This window comes from Chlamydotis macqueenii, chromosome 7 (genome assembly GCF_036417535.1).
Source record: "Chlamydotis macqueenii isolate bChlMac1 chromosome 7, bChlMac1.mat, whole genome shotgun sequence".
NCBI lineage: Eukaryota > Metazoa > Chordata > Aves > Otidiformes > Otididae > Chlamydotis > Chlamydotis macqueenii.
This window is the reverse complement of record NC_141562.1, coordinates 21,889,807-21,911,453: the sequence shown is the minus strand read 5'-3', so window position 1 is coordinate 21,911,453 and position 21,647 is coordinate 21,889,807. Positions and strand designations below refer to the sequence as shown.

The window sequence follows — 21,647 nt, the reverse complement described above, 5'->3', positions numbered from 1 at the left end:
TATTTAAGCCTTTTATGTAAGACAAACTTCTGGAGATAGTGAGCATTAAATTTTGTCATCTGTAATATTTGTGCAATACAAAGGTTTCAGGACATGGATCACAACTCTAAAGTAGTCAGTGAAGCGTTGTTCAATTGCTAGTTTTGAGAAATTATAGTTTGGGATATAATTCCCTCTTATTTTTAGGACAAGTTTAAGCTTACTTTTACAGTATCCACATCTCCAGCTTTTGCAGCCTCCAGCAACTGTCGATCCGCATCAGAATTACCTAATGGGATACCTTCTGCAAAATAAATGAAGTTGCATGACAGGTAAGGGTATGTAAAGGAATTTGTTAAGGCAGGAAATCATTTGAGTATTTCAAGGATTTCCCTTAAAAAAGGTAATCAACTATAGACAAGTTTTGCCTTTTCTTACTATCTACAACTGTAGCTATTAACTCTTAACAGTATTTGCGATGGTGGCTTTACCAACATGCTTCCTACCCATTTTGTAGTACTGTGGAACCAAACATTCTCCCTTCAGTTTCAGAAACAGACTATATCAAAAAGCTTACCTATGTGTATAATGTCCAAACCTTACTCGCGAAAAATTCATGTACCCTGTCTGTTTCTGCTCACAAATGCAAAGCAGCAATTTTTTGCTTTTGAAACTCATTTTCCAATTACAACATTCCACCCTCCCTGTGTCAGGATTTTTAAAAAATTACTCCAGCTGGCCATATGATGGAACATTCTGAGCATCTCTGACAACCTGTGTAGCTGAATACTAGAGAGTAAATGACGCCATTAACTACAGCCAGAGCAGGCACTCTCCTTGTTCACGTGGTTATAGAATAAGAACTACACAACCCAGTACAATCTTTTGTAGAAGGTACTTTCTTTTTTGTGCTTGTGTTCACTATTATTTCTTGACAGTACTTGAAATGGCAAGCAAAATGAAGCACCATATTACTTCAGAACTGGATCTTGCCTAAATCAGTTGTACCTTGTAGTAGCTGTTGCACACTTTCAGTCCCCATTTGTAAGGCTGTAAAGCCCTGCAGAGACACAATGGAAGGATCACATCCAGAACTCAACAGCAACCTGCATGTCTGAAGATGACCACAATGTGCTGCTCTATGAAGAGAGGTCTGGCCAAGATTATCTAATGCATTAACCTAAAAATAAACACAGACAAGAAATATCACCATGAAAACTTAATATTAAAGCTGTTTTCACTGCTGATTGGGAGAGTTTCACAAGTATTATTCTTACTTTAATTAAAGAACATATTCAGCATATTTCCAAAGGTCATGACATTTCAAAAGATAAAAATTCAAACAAAAGCAGGTCTTAAAGTTGCAACTACATTTACTAAGGAAGAATAGCCTCCTTTTAGAGGCATGTGAATACTCCAGTGCAAACAGTCAGTTACAGCAATTTTACCACATACAGAAGTAGGCCATTATTTTGCTCATGGCAGTACAAATCCTCAATGCCAACACACAAAACAACTTTTACCTGCGTTGGCGGTCTCTCAGATTGAGGACTTTCTATGTCTTTCAGTCAAGGTGTATTTAACAATTTAAAACTCTGCACCCAAATGTTATTTGTATTCCCTACTGTTCCTCTGGTTTTGATAATTGCTTTGCAAACTTCACAGCAGTCAGGCTGTAAGCAAATTTCCATGAGAGAGGGATTCAACTCTTAGTTTTGGAGGATTCAGGCATTACAGAGAGTATCTCCTTTCCACTTTTTCTTTTTGTGGAAATTTGAACTAAACACTGTGTTATGATTTAACATTTTACCTTCACTGTAATTCTTACTGCACACAACATCATGTAAAGTCTACCTGTTTTACAGTTCAGTCTAGGTTCTTGTTGTTTGTATACATCTCTCACCTTTTTTTTTTTTCCCTTAAACATTTCATAACTACTGCTGGACAACGAAGAAATAAGACACAGTTAACAGTGAGAAGAACTACATCCACACTTATAAAATAGGACCAAAACAATGATGATGCTTCAACATATAGGGCTGTACAGGTGGATTGATGGCCTATATCTTAAGTATACAAATCTACAACCTTCCAAAATGAATTATTTTAGAAAAGTCTGATTACTCAGCTGTCTACTCTCATAGTCTAAAAACCTATATAGTAGGCAAACGTCAACAAAAAAAAAAAAAGTATGAATAATAACTTATACCTTGGCTTCATGTTTCACAACTACTTCAACAACATCGTTATGAGCCTTTTCTGATGCCACATGCAGAGGAGTCAAGAAGCTTTAAAAAAAAAAAAAAGAATAATTCAAAATTTATTTTGCAAAAACTTCTAAACAAACACTTAGAAGTAATCATTTGTAACCACTCACTCTTTTGTTTTTTCATTGATGTTGGCTCCTTTCCTCAGCAGCAATTCACACACTTGTTTTCTTTTCGGGTAGGGAGATGCAGCAGCACAGTGCTGAGAACATTAAAAAATGTAGCATTAACAACTACCTAGCAATATACAGGTTTTATTGTTTGCTGATCAGCTGGCAGTTAAAAGCTGGTTATGTGCAAAGTCAACAGAAAAAAAACCCAACCCAACAAATATGTAGAAGCTTATTAATTCAGGAGATTCCACATGGGCTTTTCAATTTACTCCGGTATTTTCCAGAGGTCCCTCTCCAATAATTGCTGGAAACCTTCAAGCTTTACAAACAAAGATAACACATGTAGTTTGCTGTTGCTTAAAACTACACTATTCTAAAGAAAACCAGAAATTTAGACAACCTAAATTAAACAGGCAATTTAGATTAATCTTAGCATTAACCTTAAGAACAAAACATTAATCCATGTTATTTGTTTAACTAGACACTGGATACTCCAGATTGGTCAGAATTATGCTGTTTGACACTGAAATTTTTAATTCTAAACTATTACCTATTATATTTAGGTCAGCCACAATATATGCAAAACAATTAATAAATCCTGAGATATTACCAATGCTGTCTCATGTGTCTGAGGATGCTTGAAGTTCACTGTCTCCAAAGAAAGATGTTTCTTTATACGAGCTACATCTGATTCTCTTGCAGCCTGTAGCAGTGAGTGACCTTTGAATTCATCTTTAAAAAGAAGTAAATACATATCAAATGATTACACTCCTTAACTCAAGAAGGATCAAGAGGATCGTTTCTCTCAGTTAGAGAAAAATATTAATTTTATTCAGCAGACCGTGGTGTAGACATTTCCAACTCACACTTAAGCTTTTATGTCACCTGACAGAACTTGTCAGCTAAATGATGATCAGAGGGCTGGAGCACCTCTCCTATGAGGACAGACTGAGACAGTTGGGGCTCTTCAGCCTGGAGAAGAGAAGGCTCCGAGGAGACCTTATAGCAGCCTTACAGTACCTAAAGGGGCCCTTCAGGAAAGATGGGGGAAAAACTCTTCAGTAGGGCCTGTTCTGAGCAACCTGATCTGGTTGAAGATGTCCCTGCTTCTTGCAGGGGGTTTCGACTAAGATGGCCTTTAAAGGTCCTTTCCAACCCTAACCATTCTATGATTCTAAGTCAAAACACTACAGGAATGCGCTTTGTTTCTAAATGAAAGCCAGAGACACCCAAACTGGCTGAACAAGATCTGTTTCACTCACCACTGTTCTAGGTTCCACTCTTCGCATATGTACCAATTCAAGCACATATAATCTCTGCTTCTGACCTCTCTTTGCAAAACCACTTCTAGATGCTAACATGAAGTATAATGCAGTATATACTGGTAATTTTCATACATATCTCAGAAAGTTATTGTTTGACCAGTCAAGGACAGAATCTGAGGGCATTCTTTCCAACTCCTTAAGTTTGTTGGACAAAAATCAATGCCTTTCATCAATTTCTTTGATTTTTCAGCAATTGTGGCATACTCAAACATATCCAGTATTTCAAACAGTTACGTTTTTTCTTTTCTTCAAACAAAACACAGTGGAATAAAAATTAGGATTTCAACAGTCTTGATGCAATCACAGAAGCAAGTATGGAAAAGGAAGTGTACCAGCAAGGTTGTGAGGGAAAGTGTGTACTCAGGGAAGAAAAGCTACAAGACCCATCACAACCATATGACTGTAAAACTGACAGTAAAATTATTTTAAATGCCCACATTAAAAAAATCTAGCCATGTCAAATTATAAGTAGTGAAATGTACTGTCCAACATTGCACAATTGCTTGGAAAGTGTAAGCATTTTTCCAAATCTGACTTCTGGCAGGTCACTGTCTAGGGAACCTAAGTACACATTACAATCTATAACTGTAGAACTGACCTCACTTTATACTCACATGCTAATCGTTCTTTTAATTGGGGTGTTGGAGCCAAATCAATGGTGCTTTTGTTGTGACAGTTCAACAGTGTTGGATCAGCACCATAACTTAACAAGAGAGAACATACTTCCACCCTGTTCTTAGAAGCTGCTTCATGCAGAGGAGTGAATTGCCACAGATCCATTGCATTCACACATGCTCCATGCTTGAAAGGGAAAGGAGTAAAAGAGATGCAATATCAAAACCAGATCATTAGAAAAAGACTTCTGTCATTAGTTTCAATGCAGCAGACTGTTAAAAAAAAAAAAAAAAATCAATGCTTGTATACAAACTGTATCCAAGACACTCTCCAGACATTAATTTTCAGTATAACACAACATTTCAGCACATTAGAGTTTTTAATCCTCTAGTATTTCACACGTACATTCAAAGAAACTGAAGGCTGGTGAGTCTCTTCAGGCTTTCTCCAGCATCTCTAAAAGGAGAGTGGCTCTGCCACAGGTCAAATCGAAGAAAAAGCCTAATTCATATACTCCAAATCACCTTTGAACAAGCTGCTGTTTCTTGTAGCTCTAGAAAAAAGTCTAGAGTGAACAGTTGCGCTAAGATAAATACATGTTCTGTGAATATCCCCCAAGGTATGAATGCCAAGACATCTAGAAGGAGATAGGCACTCAAAGTTGACTTCAATTCAAAACATTTAAGTACAAGATTCTGCAAGTGATACTCTTGGATGTTTAATATCTGTGTATTTCTTCTCCAGTAACATTCTGTATGCACCTTGTGTTCTCTCTGTAAGTAAGTCTGATACAACATGCTGTTTCCCATTGCTCCTGTCAAAGCTGTAGTGCTTTGCAAAAAATAATTCAAGATTCACTGGAGCAGAAATACAACAGGGAACACAACTCTAGCTTAACAGTTAACGACAAGCATTAGTGTCTAGGTGAGAGGGGGGTTTTTTGCCTAGTACCACAACTGTAAACATTCAGTTTACAATTGGCATCTGAAGTAAAACAAAACAAAACAAAACAACCAACCTCCAAAAAACCCCACAAAACAAACAAACAAAAAAAATCCCTACCTAAAATTTGACTGTTTATACTTACTAAAATATATGCTTATTTCAATAATTTTTTACTTAATTTTTTGCTAAACAAGTAGAAAGACACATGGAACTAGTGAGAACTGAGACATACAGGATAGAACAACAACAGCTATTCCCTGAGCATTCAAACACCCAGAGTTATCTAACAGAATACTCCCAGCTGTTATAATGATCATGGTTTGCTGTAGCAACTGAGAATGGACACAGTTCAGAAGTCCCATGGTGCACAACACTCATATTTTTGCAGGCCACATCTTCAAGCCACTACTTTAATGCACATCAGACTTTATCTTCAAGATTAACATAATCCAGACAAGCCACTTCAATTCTAACTTATGTTAGGAAAATTAACACATTTTTCTTTCTTTGGGGTGAAGGCTACAACTCAGGGCCAGAACTGACGTTCTAAAGGCCAGGTTGGACAGGGCTCTGAGCAATCTGATCTAGTTGATGTCCCTGCTCCTTGCAGGGGGGTTGGACTAGATGGCCTTTAAAGGTCCCTTCCAACCCTAACTATTCTGTGATACTATGAAGATACTGGTTACTCTAATGTTAAAACATTTATGACCTTTACCAGTATTTTTTTTCAAAAACCTCTTAATACTCTGTCTTCTGAAATATTCTTCTATTGTCAGACTCTCAATATTGCTTAGTTTTGGTGGAAAGGTTGAGATAAGAAGTACTTACTGGGTGGTACAAAAACATTCAAATTTAGAGCAGAGAGTTAAAAACAGAAAGCACATTTAAAGGAAAGGCCTCCTTGCAAGCAGAAGATTCTGTAGCTCCAGATAAATCGCTAACATGTAGAGCAAAAGCAATCTATCATTCTTTAAGTTTTGTAAATCTAAGTACAAAATAAAACACGCAACTTGCATTAGTCTATTACAAATTTTTCTTATTTAATATTATGCAATTTAATCTCTTCAAACACTAACCTTTACTAGAAGCTCTGTTACTTCATAATGACCATAGGAACAGGCATTGTGAAGTGGCACCAAATCTCTATATGGGAGAGAAAGGGAGAGGATGATTATCTTGGTACACATATTTCAATTCCAAATGCATCTACCACCTTACAAACTGTGCTACGTTGCACCTTGGACATTTTACAAAAATAATATCAGAGATGTTCAAATGAAGTTGAGGGAAAATAAGAAGCTGGAGAAGAACCAGAAAATCCCATCAGTATTTTTCAGGACAATAAACATTTAAAATAATCAGAAGATAAGAAATTAATTGCACTGTCTTACTGCAAATGAAATGGTTCTGCTCAGACTCAGAACTCTAAGCAGGAAGAACTATGTGCAGGGGATTTTCAGGAGTGACAGTTATTATTTCATTTTTCACAAGAACATCACTGTAAGACTATCTTCTCCCTTGGAAACTAAAGTAGTCTTACTAGCTAATGTTTAAGTATCTGTACAATATTCTACAGTAACAGCAGAGCTACAGATGTTTTAAAGTCAACTTCATACTCTCTCAAATCCAGTGGCCTTAGGAGCAAGTGAGAAATTGTCCAAATTATTCCACTGTGGGCTGGTAAGGGAGAAATGACAAAAGTGAATTCCAACCCCAAGGAGACAATTAAAGCTGCCTGATCAGATAGCTATTTATGTAGCTGTGAAGTAATCCTAGGAAAAAGGAGGAAAAAAGAGTTTCCTTTCCAGAATTTTTAATATACATAAATACACATTTCAAAAAATAAGTTTTTCCATTATATTTTATGTAATTAAATAAACTTAGCATGTCTATATTTCACTACACCACTGACATAACAACCAAATGCTTGAAAATGCAGTCCAAATAAAATCTCTGCAAAACAGATCTTTTTGCAAAGAATGTGACAAAAACTGAAGAAGCATAGAAACTTAAAAGTAGAAAGAAAATTAAGATTGATTCAATCACCGAAATATATACTGACTTCACAGTGGTGTATGAACATATTTTATTAAACAGGAGATAGTAGTGACACCTGAAAGGCAGCATGTTCTATGGCCAGCTCCATTTGTATTCTACTGATTCACAAGTCTTAAGCCTGTACACTTTGCATTTCTGCCATAACAGAAAGGTTAAACACAGTATAACAGTCTCACGTTAGAACTTCTTAATGGTTAAAATAATATTACTATTCTTTACTTAATCTACATTTTTAACAAATCCTGTTTAGTCTGAACAAAGGAAAAATGAACCTACCCTTTATCCTTAGCATGTACATCAGCCCCATGTTGCAATAAGAGCTGTACTATTTTTACACGGTTATACCCAGCTGCTAAATGTAAAGGAGTAGACTGAAACGACAGAGTGTAGAAGTGATCAGTTACACAAAATCAAGGACTGATTTAATATTGCTTTTTTTTCAAAACTTGTTAACAGTACTAATTACTGAAGTAATAGTAAAATACTTGTAACATTGAAAAAAACAGAGTGCTTGAATCAGACATTTGATAAGTATACCCACTGTTTACTGACTACTCTTGCAGTTGTCATAAACACAAATCCTGAATTTACTCCATCATCAACACATTCTGACAACAAAAGCCCTCTTAATGGATTTTTGAGCCCTGCAGTCCATTTTTGTCTTTTAGCCTACGATAGCTATAAACACTTTGCAGGGACAAATGATGTCCCTTGTGAAAGGGGAAATAAGATGGCCATTAGAAACAATGACTGCTAAATTATAGAGAGGTCTCCCTACTATGCAATAGTTTAAGTTTAGAAATCATCAACAGAGATTGTCATCCACATCTGTGAGTGCAGTAAGTTAGTGCCGTGTAGGGGAAACTTAATCTTCTCTTCTAAATCCTCACCCTCCATAGGGCAGTCAGATAACTGCTGAATGATCTTTTCCAGCAGAGTCAAGCACACCCATCAGCAGCACCAGGGGCAGGCTACAGATTAGTGAAGAGAAATCTTATCCTCTCCATTTACAAACCATCCACTAAACTAGGTTTGTACAGTTCCTGGAGGATGAGTCTCATAACTAGAAGGTGAGAAAACAGAGATGCATAGATATTATGGAGATCCCAATATCTTACCAGAAAGCCTTAAACAGGGAAACTCATTCAAACAAAACTTAAGTGAATGAGTACACACACTTAATGAGAAAAATAAGGATACTAAAATTTGATACTCAGTAATCTGAAGCTTCGGTAGGCTAGGGGCTGAATCCAGGAGGCTATCAGGACTTTTAGAATGGAGATTTTGAACATTTTTTCACATAGTTCTTTACCAATACTTGTAGAGACGAACAGCTTGTTCCAGAAACAGCAGCAATAACTTGCCTAGGGTATATGGCAAATAAGGGGCCTGGGCGTGTCTCTTCATGACAGCGACAAGAATCTATGAAAAGGCCTCCCTTCTTTATCACTGCAGATACGAAGGTCAAATAGAAGTTCAAACTGAAAAGGTGTTCATTGCTCCTAGATGGAAATACCTACATTGTCCTTCTAAGGTTAAAAAGCAAACAAAAAACCCCAGCTAGCTGCTAGAGCGGTACAATCTTATTTCCCCACATAAATGAAAGAAAATAGATAGATCCCATGTTTAACATTTTTAAAAGCTGATCAAACAATAACTGTGAAACATACAAGAGTGTGAACTAATTTAAAATCAGGTCTAAAACAAAAATACCTTTCTGCCATCACTTGCATGACAGTTAACATTTAATGGTGTAAGAAGAGACATCATCTTTTCTTCATTTCCACTCCTAAAAAACAAGATATGAAATGGGTAGAATTCTTTTTATTCCAGTTTTTAGTAGCTTATTATGTTTTTATATTTCTCCTTGCCATCATGTTCAGCAGATCTGTTCTGAAGTAATACATTCACTTCTGTATTGTCAGCATTAAAAGGAAAGCAAAAATAGATTTAGCTAATTATTTTTGTAGCTTTATTTGCAGAAAACAGTCAAAGCTTAACACCTAGATGGAATGCCATCTCAAAAGTCTACAAATATATTCATTACATACAAACCCCCAGGCAATTCTGAAAATGTAATTAAATTCCAGATATCTTCCAAACATGCATACCTGGCGCTTTCTAAGAGTTCATCTTTCTTGTATTCACCTGGAAGACAAAAAGGAGTTTCTTCAGTTGTTAATTAAATATTTACACATGTAAAGTTCACTACTTATCCTCCTCTTCCAAAATTTTAGAGAATGTAGGTGCTAAAAATTTGACAGTCCATTGCTGAACTAGCACAATGAACTACTTCTCCAGAACACATCTCATGACTGAGATGAAGGCCATATGGGAATTTCTATTTAGAATTATAAAATGGAGAGAAGTTAAAGTAGTATTAGAAAAAAACAAACAAAAAATAATGCATTACATTAATTCTACTATTATTAGTCACAATGCAATCTAAAGATTACCACTTACCAGTTAGCACTGCTTTTGCAGACGGGTCTGCTAAATCCAAAGCTGTTCTTCCATCTGTGTTCCGGATGGTTGGTTCAGCACCATGCTGCAGCAGTACTACAAAATGTCAAAGTTTTCCATGAGAAAACAGCTGTGCAAGACAAGGCTTATAAGACGCATCATTACTATAAGCCACAAGCAACAAAAGAAACAGCCAGTTACTTATCCTAACTTCCCCTCTCAAATTTTTAATGTCAGAATTCCTTAATGTCAGCTGTGAACGGTTTAACTACTGAAACACACCTGGACATATTTTATGAGGGAAAAAAGCAGAACAGAAATGGAACAATCACAGACTGGCAGAGGCAATCTCAGTTGAAAGACTATGACTGACACATCACAAAAAACCAGCAGCTACTTCCCATCAACTCCAGAGCATGCTGTCTCAAACCTACAGGTGACTATGCCTTAAACTGGACACAGCAGCAGTAGGCCATGCATCTTGTGCTGACATTGGGGCCAAACAGGCAATGTTATATATACAACTCTCCAGATGTGCTCCTTAGTAAAGTAAACGGGAGCAAATCACACAATCAAAAAGTTTGTTTCTTGACCACATAGCTAACTTTCTACCTCCTTCTAACTTAAGAACTATGTGGGCAAAACAAGTGGTCAATATAATTGAAGTCTGGCTCCTATCCTTACCTAATTTAACACATCTGCTAAACATAGAGAGAAAATGAATCCACTACTAAACCCATTTTTGTTCTTTCCACTGCACTGTGAGTAGCAGCAGAAGGCAGTCTAAGAGTCTACGCTGAAGCAGAAGCGTATCTAGCTACATCATGCCACTCTAAATCTCTTTCCCCATGGTGTCAATGTGAACCTTTATACTTAAGCAATTACCAAAAACAGATCTAAAAACTTGTTTCTTATAAAACTGGCATATGAATTTAAGTTTATTAAAGATTTTTAGTTTCAATCTTTACACTAGCCATAGATTCACAGAGTAAAAATGGCCTTTAAAAGGTTCTTGATTTTTCACAGTGAAAAGAAATGAGTCAGTTGCAGGAAGAGTGGGAGAAAATTACCAATGCAGACATCTGTCTTTCCCTTAATAGCAGCTTCATGAAGTGGAGTGTAATTCCAATTATCCCGAGCATTAGGATCTGCACCATGCCTCAAGAGAAGATTAACAACTTCGGCATGACCAAAGGAGCAAGCGTTGTGCAGAGGAATAAGGCCTCCATCATCTCGCGCGTGGACATTGGCACCGCTTTGAAGTAAATACTCAACTACGTCCTTCCGACCAAAACCTGGAAGAGATAACGGGAGGAAAGGTGTCAAAGTCGGGCAAGACAATTCTCTGTCCCACATATACAGCTTAAACCAACCAACTTAAATAACAGTAAACACTCTAAATAACAATTACAACTAGCATTCTTTACTAAAGGAGTGCTTACACACTAAGGCTATTTTTGAAAGCCCTAAAAATTAGATTATAATCAGTAGAAAAATAACATTCAAGATTACTGGAACAATTAATATATTGATAGGGCTCCTTGAGTCAACAGCTTCTTGAAAAGACAAAAAGAAGAGCAAAACACTGACAACAAAACCTCTTTTTTAGTAATTTTATACGGCTATTGAACTGAACAGTATTTTGAACGATATTCTGCCAACCCACAGCCAGTTTGTAGATGGACCAATAGACGAGCCCTGGGAGCAGTAAGGAGCAATTGTACAAGCCAATGCACATACAATTCATATCCTAAGCTTTTTTTAAAAAAAGCTTAATATAATAGGAAAAGCATTTTACTAGGAAAAGTATTTTCCAGAAACACTTTGCTTCTTTTTTGAAAAGAGCAAATAAGCAGCACTACTCTCAGTGTAAAACTAGATGCATGGCTACTTGCTTTCTAAGGAATAATTAACATAATATGCACACAGTTTCCATCTTTGACATGATCACTTAAGAAAATGCTTAGGGACATAAGCAGTTTATCTGAAACCATTCTCTATTTAAGAGATTTATTACAAGAGTATGCACAATCATAACTTAAAGATACTAATAATGTCTATTTTCAGTGATGCCTAAAGTGATTATAAATACTTGATCATGACTGAAGCACAAAAATGCTCTTACACATTCTGAGGCACTTCTTCACAATCCTGTCATTCAGTTAGTAGACAGCAAAAAAAAATTCCCACTTGCACATTTGGGGCTAGAAACACATAATAAATAAGGTAATTGCTCCTATAAGCCAATTCTATAGCTACTATTATTTGATTTCAGCTGTATCTTGCACATTTATATAACAGTAAATAAACCAGGACATTAGACGTATCAACTGTATCTATGTTTTCTCCAAAATCTTCAGGAGAGGCCTGAATGACTTAGGACTTCTGCCTGTAGCCATTATGCCCATCTGGTTACCTTCCAAAGGCCACTGCCTACAGAAATCCCTCAAAGGTTTCATGAAGGTCTCTCTCAGTCTCAGGGATTATTAGGGCAGGTAAGAGCCATATTTTGGTATGTATCAGATTTGTGCCAAGTACCTTCTGGGAAACAACCTGTGTGTGCAGGATTTAGCTTTCCTTGCTTTGAATACCCGAGTTGCAAACCCTTTTCCTGAAGAACTGGGTAGGGATGAAGTCTTGAGCTTTTTCCCTCAGACTGAATCATTACACAGTTGCCAACATCAGTGATACTCGGATTGCAGCAAATTTAAACTTTGTTACAAATCATCCATGGAATGTCAGTAGGTTTGTAGAAGTCCCTGCAACAATAACCTAGAAATAATGTTTCTTTCTGATAACTACACAGCATTTCAGGGACAAACCCACAGATGCATGAGAAGTGTCAACATCTTCGTTACCACTGAACTTTTTAGTTCTAGTTTAGCTGCAACTCAACTTTTTCATAGCATGTTCTTCACTAAACCTGACAATTCAGTAAATCCTTCTCCCACACTGACAGCAACTGAAATCCTGAAGCAAGAAGCACTTTCACCTTCACTATTCAGAGCTCAAAAAACATTGCCATTATTAAGCAATTTCCAGACCTACTTGCTGAGAGGAGATCTCATATACAAGCTGTATATGCCAAAGATAAAGAGGCCAGGAAAGGTATTGAGAAAAGCCTTTGTTAAATTCTATCTTTCCTCCTCTTCCTGAAAAGTTTGGTAAGGAACCACATTCCCCACAGATGTCTGATTATTATAAAAATAATTTTATGTGAAACTTTTTAATCCCAGAATGAACTCCAAGGTATTTTCAAGTAACAGTCACAAGACTATACTAGTGATATGCTTCAATTTTTCAAAAGATGTTATTAATAATACCAATCTTAGCCTACTAGCACCTTGACTTTGATAGAGCCACATACTTACTGTACAAACAACTAACTTTTGAGTCTCAACATTACAGTTATCCATCTTACAACAGAAGGCACCTTGCCAACCTTTGGGCTGACAGTTGGACTTGATCTTAGAGGTCTTTTCCAACTGCAATGACTCTTTTCTGTTCTGTTCTAACAGACAACAGGAGCTCAGCACACTTGAGAACTGGATCAGACAGTCCATGCAAAACTAATTTATCTGGACAGCCACAGAAATTGAATGAAACTAGTCAGAGAAGTTTTGTAATGTATTTTCTATGAACATCTAGCCACCTAGGCTACACAAAGCAAGAATACAACAGACTTTTTTGCTTTTACTTCCTGGGATGTAATTCCTTTAGAGCCAGAAGACAAAAGAAGCTAGTATTACTCTAACCATGAATAACAGAGAAAAAGCAAACCAAAACAAAACCAGTAACCCTTAAATCCAGGAGTTACTTATGTCCATTTTTCACATCGAGTCTATTGCAGGGAGGCTGACAACAGCAGAGTTCTACCTGAAGCAGCGTCAGAGTGTTAAATCAAGAAACTACTCAAGTATTTTATGTCACATGTTAACCAGAAACTTTCAGCATTGCCTGCTGTCTTGTGAGAGGAGCAATTAATGTCTCTGTATCGAGTCTAAAGTAAGCATGGCAACGGCCTCTCCCCTTTACACACCAATCTGTTTAACATTAGAAGTCTAACAATTACATGAACTTACTGCTATGCAATTTTTAAAGAAAAAGCTTTCTATAGATTAGGAGTTCTGTTTTTAAAGTCAAGACAGATCACTCCTGTCCAGAGATAAACCAGACCAGTATATATTGCACGAGGAACTCCTTAAAAAAAAAAAAAAAACAAAAACAAAACCAAAAACCAGAAAGTCCCTCACTTCTCCAACATGCTGTAAAACGTAATCATTTGTTTAGAAGTTCAGAGTTTATTAGCAAACAGGCAGGGCTACTGCATATAAAAAGACAGTTGCAAAACTGTTTTCCTCTGCTAGGATATTTTCAGTTGTCTTCTGGGCTCTCTCGTTGATCACGTTTCTTAAAGCTGTGAAATGCAGCTGTCCTGAAGAGGCTTTCAAGAACTTAGACCTGTTAAGTCTACTGAATGCGAGAAAAGGACAACCTAAGCAGAAACCTCTTCCAAAACAATTCCGTGCAAAAACAAACATCTTTATTACTATCCATATTGTTTAGCTGAAAAGAAGCTGCTGTCTTCTGCAGCCTGCCAAACTTGGGGTCCTACATCTAAAACTGTAACAAAATCAAGACAAACAACATGAAAACAACAGTCACAATCAAGTCTTTATCTGAAAAGGTGGGATACAATCTTCTGGCCCACTGCCAATGAAAGCAGTTGTTCTGATGTCAGTTGTTTACATATTTAAGTTTTGAATTAGCAAAGTCTATTTGCCAAAGATAAGAATGCAAAAATCTTAGAAACTGTGTTATCTGACAGACACCCTTAACGGCTGAAATTCTAAAAATGAGCAGGCCCGCTGAAATCAATGGAAACAGTACCTAGGACATGTGTCACCTGTCTGAGCTCACATGCTACAACATGAACAGTCTAAACCTTAGTCCGGATGTCCTTAACGTCAGTTGAGGTTTGTTTTTCTTTCTTTTTTTTTTTAAAAAAAGGAAAGAAACAAGACGCCACCTGTAATCCTCAGAAGCCATCAGAGACGGCCACAGCCGCGGGACGGGCTCCGGATGCTCACTCCGAACCCCGCTGCGCTCAGGCCTCCCCGCCGCGGCGGGCCCTGCGGGGAACCAGCGCACCGAGCGCTCCCCCGCGGCTCGGCCAGGCCCGGCCCTGCCCAGGCCCCGCGCCGAGAGGCGGGCGGAGGTGCGCGGCCCGGGAGCGGGCCCGGCGCCCAGCGGGGCTGCCCCCCGGGCTCCCCCTTCCCCACAGAGCCGGTAACAGCGGCTCCAGGCCGGTACCTGCGGCGAAGTGCAGCGGGCTGGACTTCCTGCCCGCCGTGTCCCGGCTGTTCACGTTCTCGGGCCGCACCAGCCGCTTGACCCGCTCCACGTCTCCGTTCCTGCAGGCCTCGAAGAGCTCCCGGGCCGGCTCCGCCGCCGCGCCGCAGCCCGGCGCCTCAGCCAAGGCGGCCGCGCCGCCCGCGCACCGCCGCCCGGCCATGCCGGGCCCGCCGGAGGCGGCCGAGCAGCCCCCGCCGCCCTGCTCTCAGGCGGCGGCCCTGCACGGCGGCGGTCGCCCTCAACAGACGCCGCGCTGGGCGGGGCGCCGGGCCCGTGGCGGCGGAAAGATCCGGGCGGAGCGGCCGCAGCAGCTACAGCAGCAGCAGCACCGCCACCTCGCTGCGCAGGCGCGGCAGGCTAGGCACCCGCGAAGCGCGCACGCGTGGGAGGTGGCAGCGAGCATGCGCAGGGGGGCGGGGGGCCGCTGCCTCGGGGGCCATTGGGTGGTGTCGCGTGTGGCGGTGCGTGGCGCGGCCTGGGCTGGGGGGGCTCTGCCGCCGGCTCCAGGCGTGGCCCGGGGGCTGAGGGGGCCGCGGGTCGCAGGGCACTGCTGGGCCCGCACCTCGGCGGACCCTGGTTCCACTGCGCTCTGACGGACGCTGCCGGGGCGGGCGCTGATCGCTGGGGCCTGGAGGCGGGGACGGGCTGCGGGAGGTGGGCTTGAACCGAGGGGGCTGCTGGGCTGCCGGCCGTTTCCACTTCACGAAACTCCTGTCCCGAAGGGCTGTCTCTCCTCGCCGCCGGGACGACCGTACTGCTGCGGGAACGATCTGAAACTGGAGATTCCTCTTAATGCGAAACAGTTTTCTGTAAACTTTTTTCAAGGTTCAGGAGAAAACAAGCTAAAAGATACCACTGACATAGCCTGTCTTTAACCTGCTGTCCCCTCCTTTTTAAAGGGACGATTTGTAGCACAAAAATTCCAATACAGAGCTAGCAGTTCATCCCAGAAGAAGAGAACTGTTCCTTTGCTGCTTGCAGTCATTAAATGTAGATTAGGAAGTGACAACTATTGAGGGATTTTTTTTTTTTTATTTTCCTGTAAAATGTGTAAGATGGCATTTTGGTGCTAGTAACTCCACGACGTAATCAAAATCCTTACATAGTTATTTACATAGCAAAATACCTTGCTCAAAATGAAGTGCATAATACTATGAAATGCAAATTATACAATATAAATTACATAGTTTTATTTCTTAACCTTGGAAAGCAGACATTAGAAAATGCTGTTTGTTGACTTTGCAAATTCAGAGTTTTGGAAGAGAACATAGGACATCTCTTTCCCTCTTAGAAGCCTAGCAAGCCTGATAGGGAAGCTTGAGCGCAGATGGGACTAACTACAGGATTCATGTTGTTATTTTGAAATGTATTTTTCCACTCATGCCATAATAAAACACGTTGGAAAAGGTAGTTGGGTAGAGTCAGTAGCTTCCTGTTCCAAAGGCTGGAAAGAGACGTGCCTCCAAACTCAATTGCAGTTGCAGACTATTGTTATACTAGTAAATTAAATGGCCTAAGAACCAGGAAAGAGATGCAGCTGGTAATTTCCACACTCTAGTCACTTCCATTCTGTTAAACATCCTTGTCTCTGGAACAAGGTGGTTACATCCATGTTGCCTGTCCCTGGTCCATGCTAGTGCCTAAACTATGCCCAGGAATTTTTTTTGGGGGAATTACCTGGTGTCCCAGGCCAAAACCATGCCACAGTACGAGGTCAAGGTCCAATGCCTGTGTCTATGCCCTGGCACTGTTTATTTTCACTAATTTACACATAGCCACAGTAGCAGCAGGACAGAAGAATGCAGCCAGCACAGGGACAGAAACCATGTGCTTTGACAAACATGTGATGCCTTGGTCATGTGTATTTTCTGTCGTCCCACAGACTTCTCTTCCCATCACCACTTAAATTACAACCTGTGCTCAGCAGGCCAGGAAAAGCCAGGCTATGACCTGAGTCCCTCTGTCAGCTTTGACACGCATACATCATTCATCCCTGCTTTGCATGTTTTGGTGTAAACTGTCATCAAATGTGGCTCATAGGCCTGCAGCCACCTCAGACCTTTCCAACATCTCCAAAGCATGCATGATGAAAACTGCCCTTTCTACGTGCAGGCTCCACAGACTGAAAACAGGATCTGCGGTGCTACCATTTGTATCTTTTATTAGCCCCATTGGCATAGCTGGAAAAAATATACAAGCTTTTGAGTTCATAAACCCTTCTGCAAGCCTAGAGCAGAAGTAGCAAATGCATTAACTTGGCTGCTTCCATTTCAGAGCTGACGAAGGGACTGTGTATCTGAAAGTCTGTGGAAGTGTAAATACAAACACATTCTGCTCCCCAGGTCTTCTAAAGACGTTTAAAACTAGAACAATTTTTCACTAGTTCACTCTAAACTCTATCTATGTTTTGTTCCTTGGCAAAAGCAATTATTGAATGCTAATGGAAAAAAAATATAACTGAGATAGAAAAAGAGCAGGATTATAAAAAGCATGATCTAAAATAAACATACTCCCCATTCTTTCCACATCATTATACCAAAAATATACTATTATTCTAAATTACCTATAGCCTGACTTCCTTTTCCAGTATGGCTTTCTGATAGCTTGAGTGTAAAGCTATAGCAAGTGTCTGTGAAAATCATTGTGAAAAATACACTGTAAGAGCAGGATTCAGTGAGCCTTGAATTCAGTCACTTGAAGACTCTCAGCATATTTTAAGACTGGTGTATTAATAGCCTTCACATTGACTTCTGAGATTCACATCATGTGAAATAAATCTACTTTTTATTTTATTTATACCTTTATTTCTTTTATGAGAAAATAATCTGTAAAATCCAGTGCTTTCCTCCAGTCTTCTGTACAATAGTATGGTTAGAAAACCATAGCTGAAATATATGCCAAATCCCACCTAATAGATGTGGCAGGGATTTTTCTAGAGGAGGCAAGGACTTAGAACGCATCTATTATTAGCACGGCCTGAGAGGCTCAGCCATTAACAGCTCAGAAACCTTCAATTGCTGTTTTTTTTTTTAAATGTAATTTGCGATATACCAATAGCCTCTACCTTTGCAGCAAGTTTATGCTAGTGGCACAACCTGGCATAATAGATAAATGGAAGTATTTTTGCAGTGTGCTTAGTTTATTTAGAAACATGCTTAGTTGGTCGCTAGAGGGCAGAAAAGAAAAAAAAAAGAAAGAAAAGAAAAACTAACAGAAAAAGGAAAAAGAATAAAAAGAAAAAGAAGAAAAAGAAAAAGAGGGACTGTTGGGTATGTCAGACTAAGGCAGCCTTAAAAATAATCCCTTTCCCTTCTGCTTAGGAGATTAAAGTTTGCTTATGGGCAGAGACATCGTCCACGCCAATCTGCAAGGCAGTCCATCAGATTTAGGATTTTCAGTTGTCAGCCCTTCTTTTTGTGAGGATTTCTCAGCTCTGTCTAACTGGTCCCTGCAGTGGTTTGCCTTGCTCTTGGAAGCAAAGTAAAATGCTAGAATTAATAGGATATTTCAAGTGTTCTGAAATTTATCTTATTCCAAAAGAAGAATGATTGAAAATTTATTCCATTTGAAACAGAAGTGGCCTATTGTTTAGTTACTAAACTTTTGAAACTATAAATAAAACTTTCTCAGTGTAAGCTACTTTTTTTTCCTAAATGAAAAGAGAGGCTGATCAATTTAAGGAATAAGAGCTCACTGCAAAATCAAAGCAGTACAGGCTGTAAAACAGTGAATGTTTGTACAACCAGATCTTTAAAGGAGCTTACTTTCTCCCTTGCCCTTCTCATCCCATCTAACAAGTACTTTGGCTACTCATTTTAAGCAGGAGCTAGTTCCTTTTCTGTGCCAGTCACCCATCTGTAGTTAGTGGCATTTTATATGTGCCAGCTTTATTTTACCAGCAGATGGGGGTAGAGTGGAATAAATGTAAAATGTTCTGGAATAATGAAGTGGTAAAAAAATAAAAGGCGCCTTGGAGATAATGAAACACGGAGAGACTGAGCATTGCAGAGAGAAGCAAACACAGAGCCAAGTGGTCCCTCCAGGAGATGGAGATACATTGTGACATGTGGACAAGCTGTAATGATAAGCAATTCAGTTATCGAAGTGCTGTATCCACGTATGCAACAACCAAGAGAACTGTTTAGCGGCTTGGTGACCAGCTGTGGAGACGGCAGTTCACATCATACCTTTAGAGAAGATTCCTTTTAGTGGTAGAGGGAAGCCTGTGATCCTGACACCAGAAGCACAGATAAGTGTACGAGAGTTCCTGGAAACTAGATTACAACAGAAAAAAAAAGCCTTTAGTTCAGGACCCTTGTGATTTCTTTAGAATTATTCCAGTTTTGCTGTCAAAGATGACTAGACAGACACATGTCTAGAGGGCTTGAAGGGAGCTTCTGTTTGTTTTTCTCTAGTGCCTGGAACACGTCTGGGCGGACAGAGAGCTTTTTTAAAAGCATAGACTCCACACATGCAAAACAGAATTACGTGGGCTGCCAGCATGGGAACCCGGCAGAGACATGGGAAATTGTTATTTGTTGTTAGGAAGAAAGACACTAGTAGCAGAGGAGTAGTAGGGCCAAAGGTCAGCATTGACTAGAGATGTTAGCAAAATAGACTAATTTATATCTCAAATAGGTACAATAATATGTAAAAGTGAAAAACAAATAAAGGCAAACTAGAATGTCTCTCCAACTGTGTCATATTCAGCTTTTCTGAAGCTGACTGAAAGAAAAAAAAAAAGTGGGCTGCTTAGGTTGTAACCTGTCTAGAGCCAACTGAGGTGGGAAGTAGTAATTCTCTTGGAAGAATCATCTTAAAGGGAGCATGTTTCAGAGGAGCAAGAACTAGTGAGAGGATCTCCATGCATTTAAATTGCAGTTGAAGTGACATTATTTTAACAGATTTCAATATTAGTTTTCTGTCCCAATTGAAAAAAAAAAGAAAAAAAGGCTTTGAGGAGGTGCAGGCATCTTCACAATGTATCCTGGGCATTTAACAGAAGTGTCCTGGTCCTCCACATACTTAAAGCAGGCAGGTTTCTCACTGATATACTCTTAATTGCCCTCTGACGCACTATACCACTGAAGCCTGTACTTTTAATTTGGATACCTAGATTGGTTGCCTATAGTATGTAATGTAAATACCATACAGAGTATGCAGTGTGAAGGAAAGTGAAGAAGGAACTAAATGTAATTTTTTTTTTTTTTTTAAAGTACTGCTCCAGCTACTTGCACATAGATTGGCAAAATGATATTTGAGGACAAATCTTTGAGAGGCAATTTCTCAACAATTCGAATGATGACTTCTTGGAACAGCTACTTCCACAGTCTCTGGAGAAAAAAAGAAAGAAGAGGCTGTTCTAGACTTAAGCCTAAGCAACATGGTTACTTGATCCAAGAAGCAATTATAGTTTCACCATGAAGTAATAATGATCAAATCCAAAGAATCTAAACACTTCTAATGGAAGGCTCCTACTGAAAAGTAGTCCATGGCAGTGATTTGGAAGAGGAATTGTGATGAAAAGAAGGAATGTCATTACAGTGTATTAAAATCAGGTATGAAAACATTAAAATCCTAAGACTTAAAATGAAGAATATATTTATGCAGATTTTTAACTGAGTGACAGAATATAGGAAACAGGTTCAAAAGATTATTGAAATCAAACTCTGATGGTCACAAATTGTCAGTAAAACCCAATAAAAATAAATAGTATTTTTTTTAAAGAAAGGATTATGAAACATGAACACAGTTATGTATATGTCCTGCTAAGCATAAGTTATCCTGGAGCAAAACCAACACATGACAACTAGAGACTTCTCCTTTAGGATGATTTTTCCAACATCTTATAACTTATTGTAACCAGTAATAGTGTCTCAAGAAGGGTAGAGTACATTTAGCCAGGGATATTCTTGGGAAAAAAAAAAAGTCTGTGATCCATTAAAGCAATTCTTCTGTTCATGCAAACAAAGTTTAAAATCTGCATCCAAAGATATTTTTGACTGTAACAGATAAATCTCAAAAGACTCAGACATTTTGAGGTAAACATATTTGCATTCCTACCTGAAGGTAGGGTAGGCAGCCACCCTGCATTTAAGGGACTAATCCCCACTTAAGGGACATCTTCTATTTAATTTATGTGTTCCATGAGTAAATTGAAGACAGAATCCGTTTATCAGATCTCTCAGATTGAAGCAAAGTAACATAACAGCTGGTTATACCTTAAATTTAATGTATAATTGGGCCTAACAAAACTTTGAAAACCCTGGGTGGACAAAAAGTTCTAAATTTTTTCTATGTTTGAACTGTCTTAAGAGCCAAATAGATTGCAAAACTGAATTTAAAGTTATTAATTTGGCTTTATTTTGGGACTCTGACATGTAGGTCTCTATTTTTTAATGTATTACTTGGCTAAGTATGTGCAAGAAAAACATCTTCCAACAGTTTCACTGATGCTATGCAAAGAGTTTGTTGGATTTTTACACTAGAGTATATTACTACAAAGATTCAGTGAGTATTTAGCACAA

At 39.0% G+C, this 21,647-nt stretch overlaps 1 protein-coding gene across 2 annotated transcripts in view; it reads right to left on the bottom strand.

The window, feature by feature from the left end:
- The window catches only part of TNKS2 (tankyrase 2), a 30,291-nt gene extending 14,894 nt beyond the window's left edge, over positions 1 to 15,397 (bottom strand). Inside the window, exons 1-13 of one of the 2 annotated variants that reach the window (XM_086751660.1) lie at positions 15,079 to 15,397; positions 10,836 to 11,060; positions 9,766 to 9,861; positions 9,414 to 9,450; positions 9,016 to 9,091; positions 7,579 to 7,673; positions 6,321 to 6,387; positions 4,299 to 4,485; positions 2,970 to 3,091; positions 2,357 to 2,448; positions 2,189 to 2,267; positions 988 to 1,159; positions 204 to 283 (exon numbers count right to left, since the gene is read on the bottom strand). In XM_086751660.1, the coding sequence (XP_086607786.1) occupies positions 204 to 283; positions 988 to 1,159; positions 2,189 to 2,267; positions 2,357 to 2,448; positions 2,970 to 3,091; positions 4,299 to 4,485; positions 6,321 to 6,387; positions 7,579 to 7,673; positions 9,016 to 9,091; positions 9,414 to 9,450; positions 9,766 to 9,861; positions 10,836 to 11,060; positions 15,079 to 15,280 (1,530 nt within the window). In that variant the 5' untranslated portion in view covers positions 15,281 to 15,397. Of the gene's footprint in view, positions 1 to 203; positions 284 to 987; positions 1,160 to 2,188; positions 2,268 to 2,356; positions 2,449 to 2,969; positions 3,092 to 4,298; positions 4,486 to 6,320; positions 6,388 to 7,578; positions 7,674 to 9,015; positions 9,092 to 9,413; positions 9,451 to 9,765; positions 9,862 to 10,835; positions 11,061 to 11,890; positions 11,932 to 15,078 lie in introns of those variants that run through there. The other variant, XM_086751661.1, reaches the window with a different exon arrangement.
- Between the last annotated feature and the right edge of the window lie 6,250 nt (positions 15,398 to 21,647).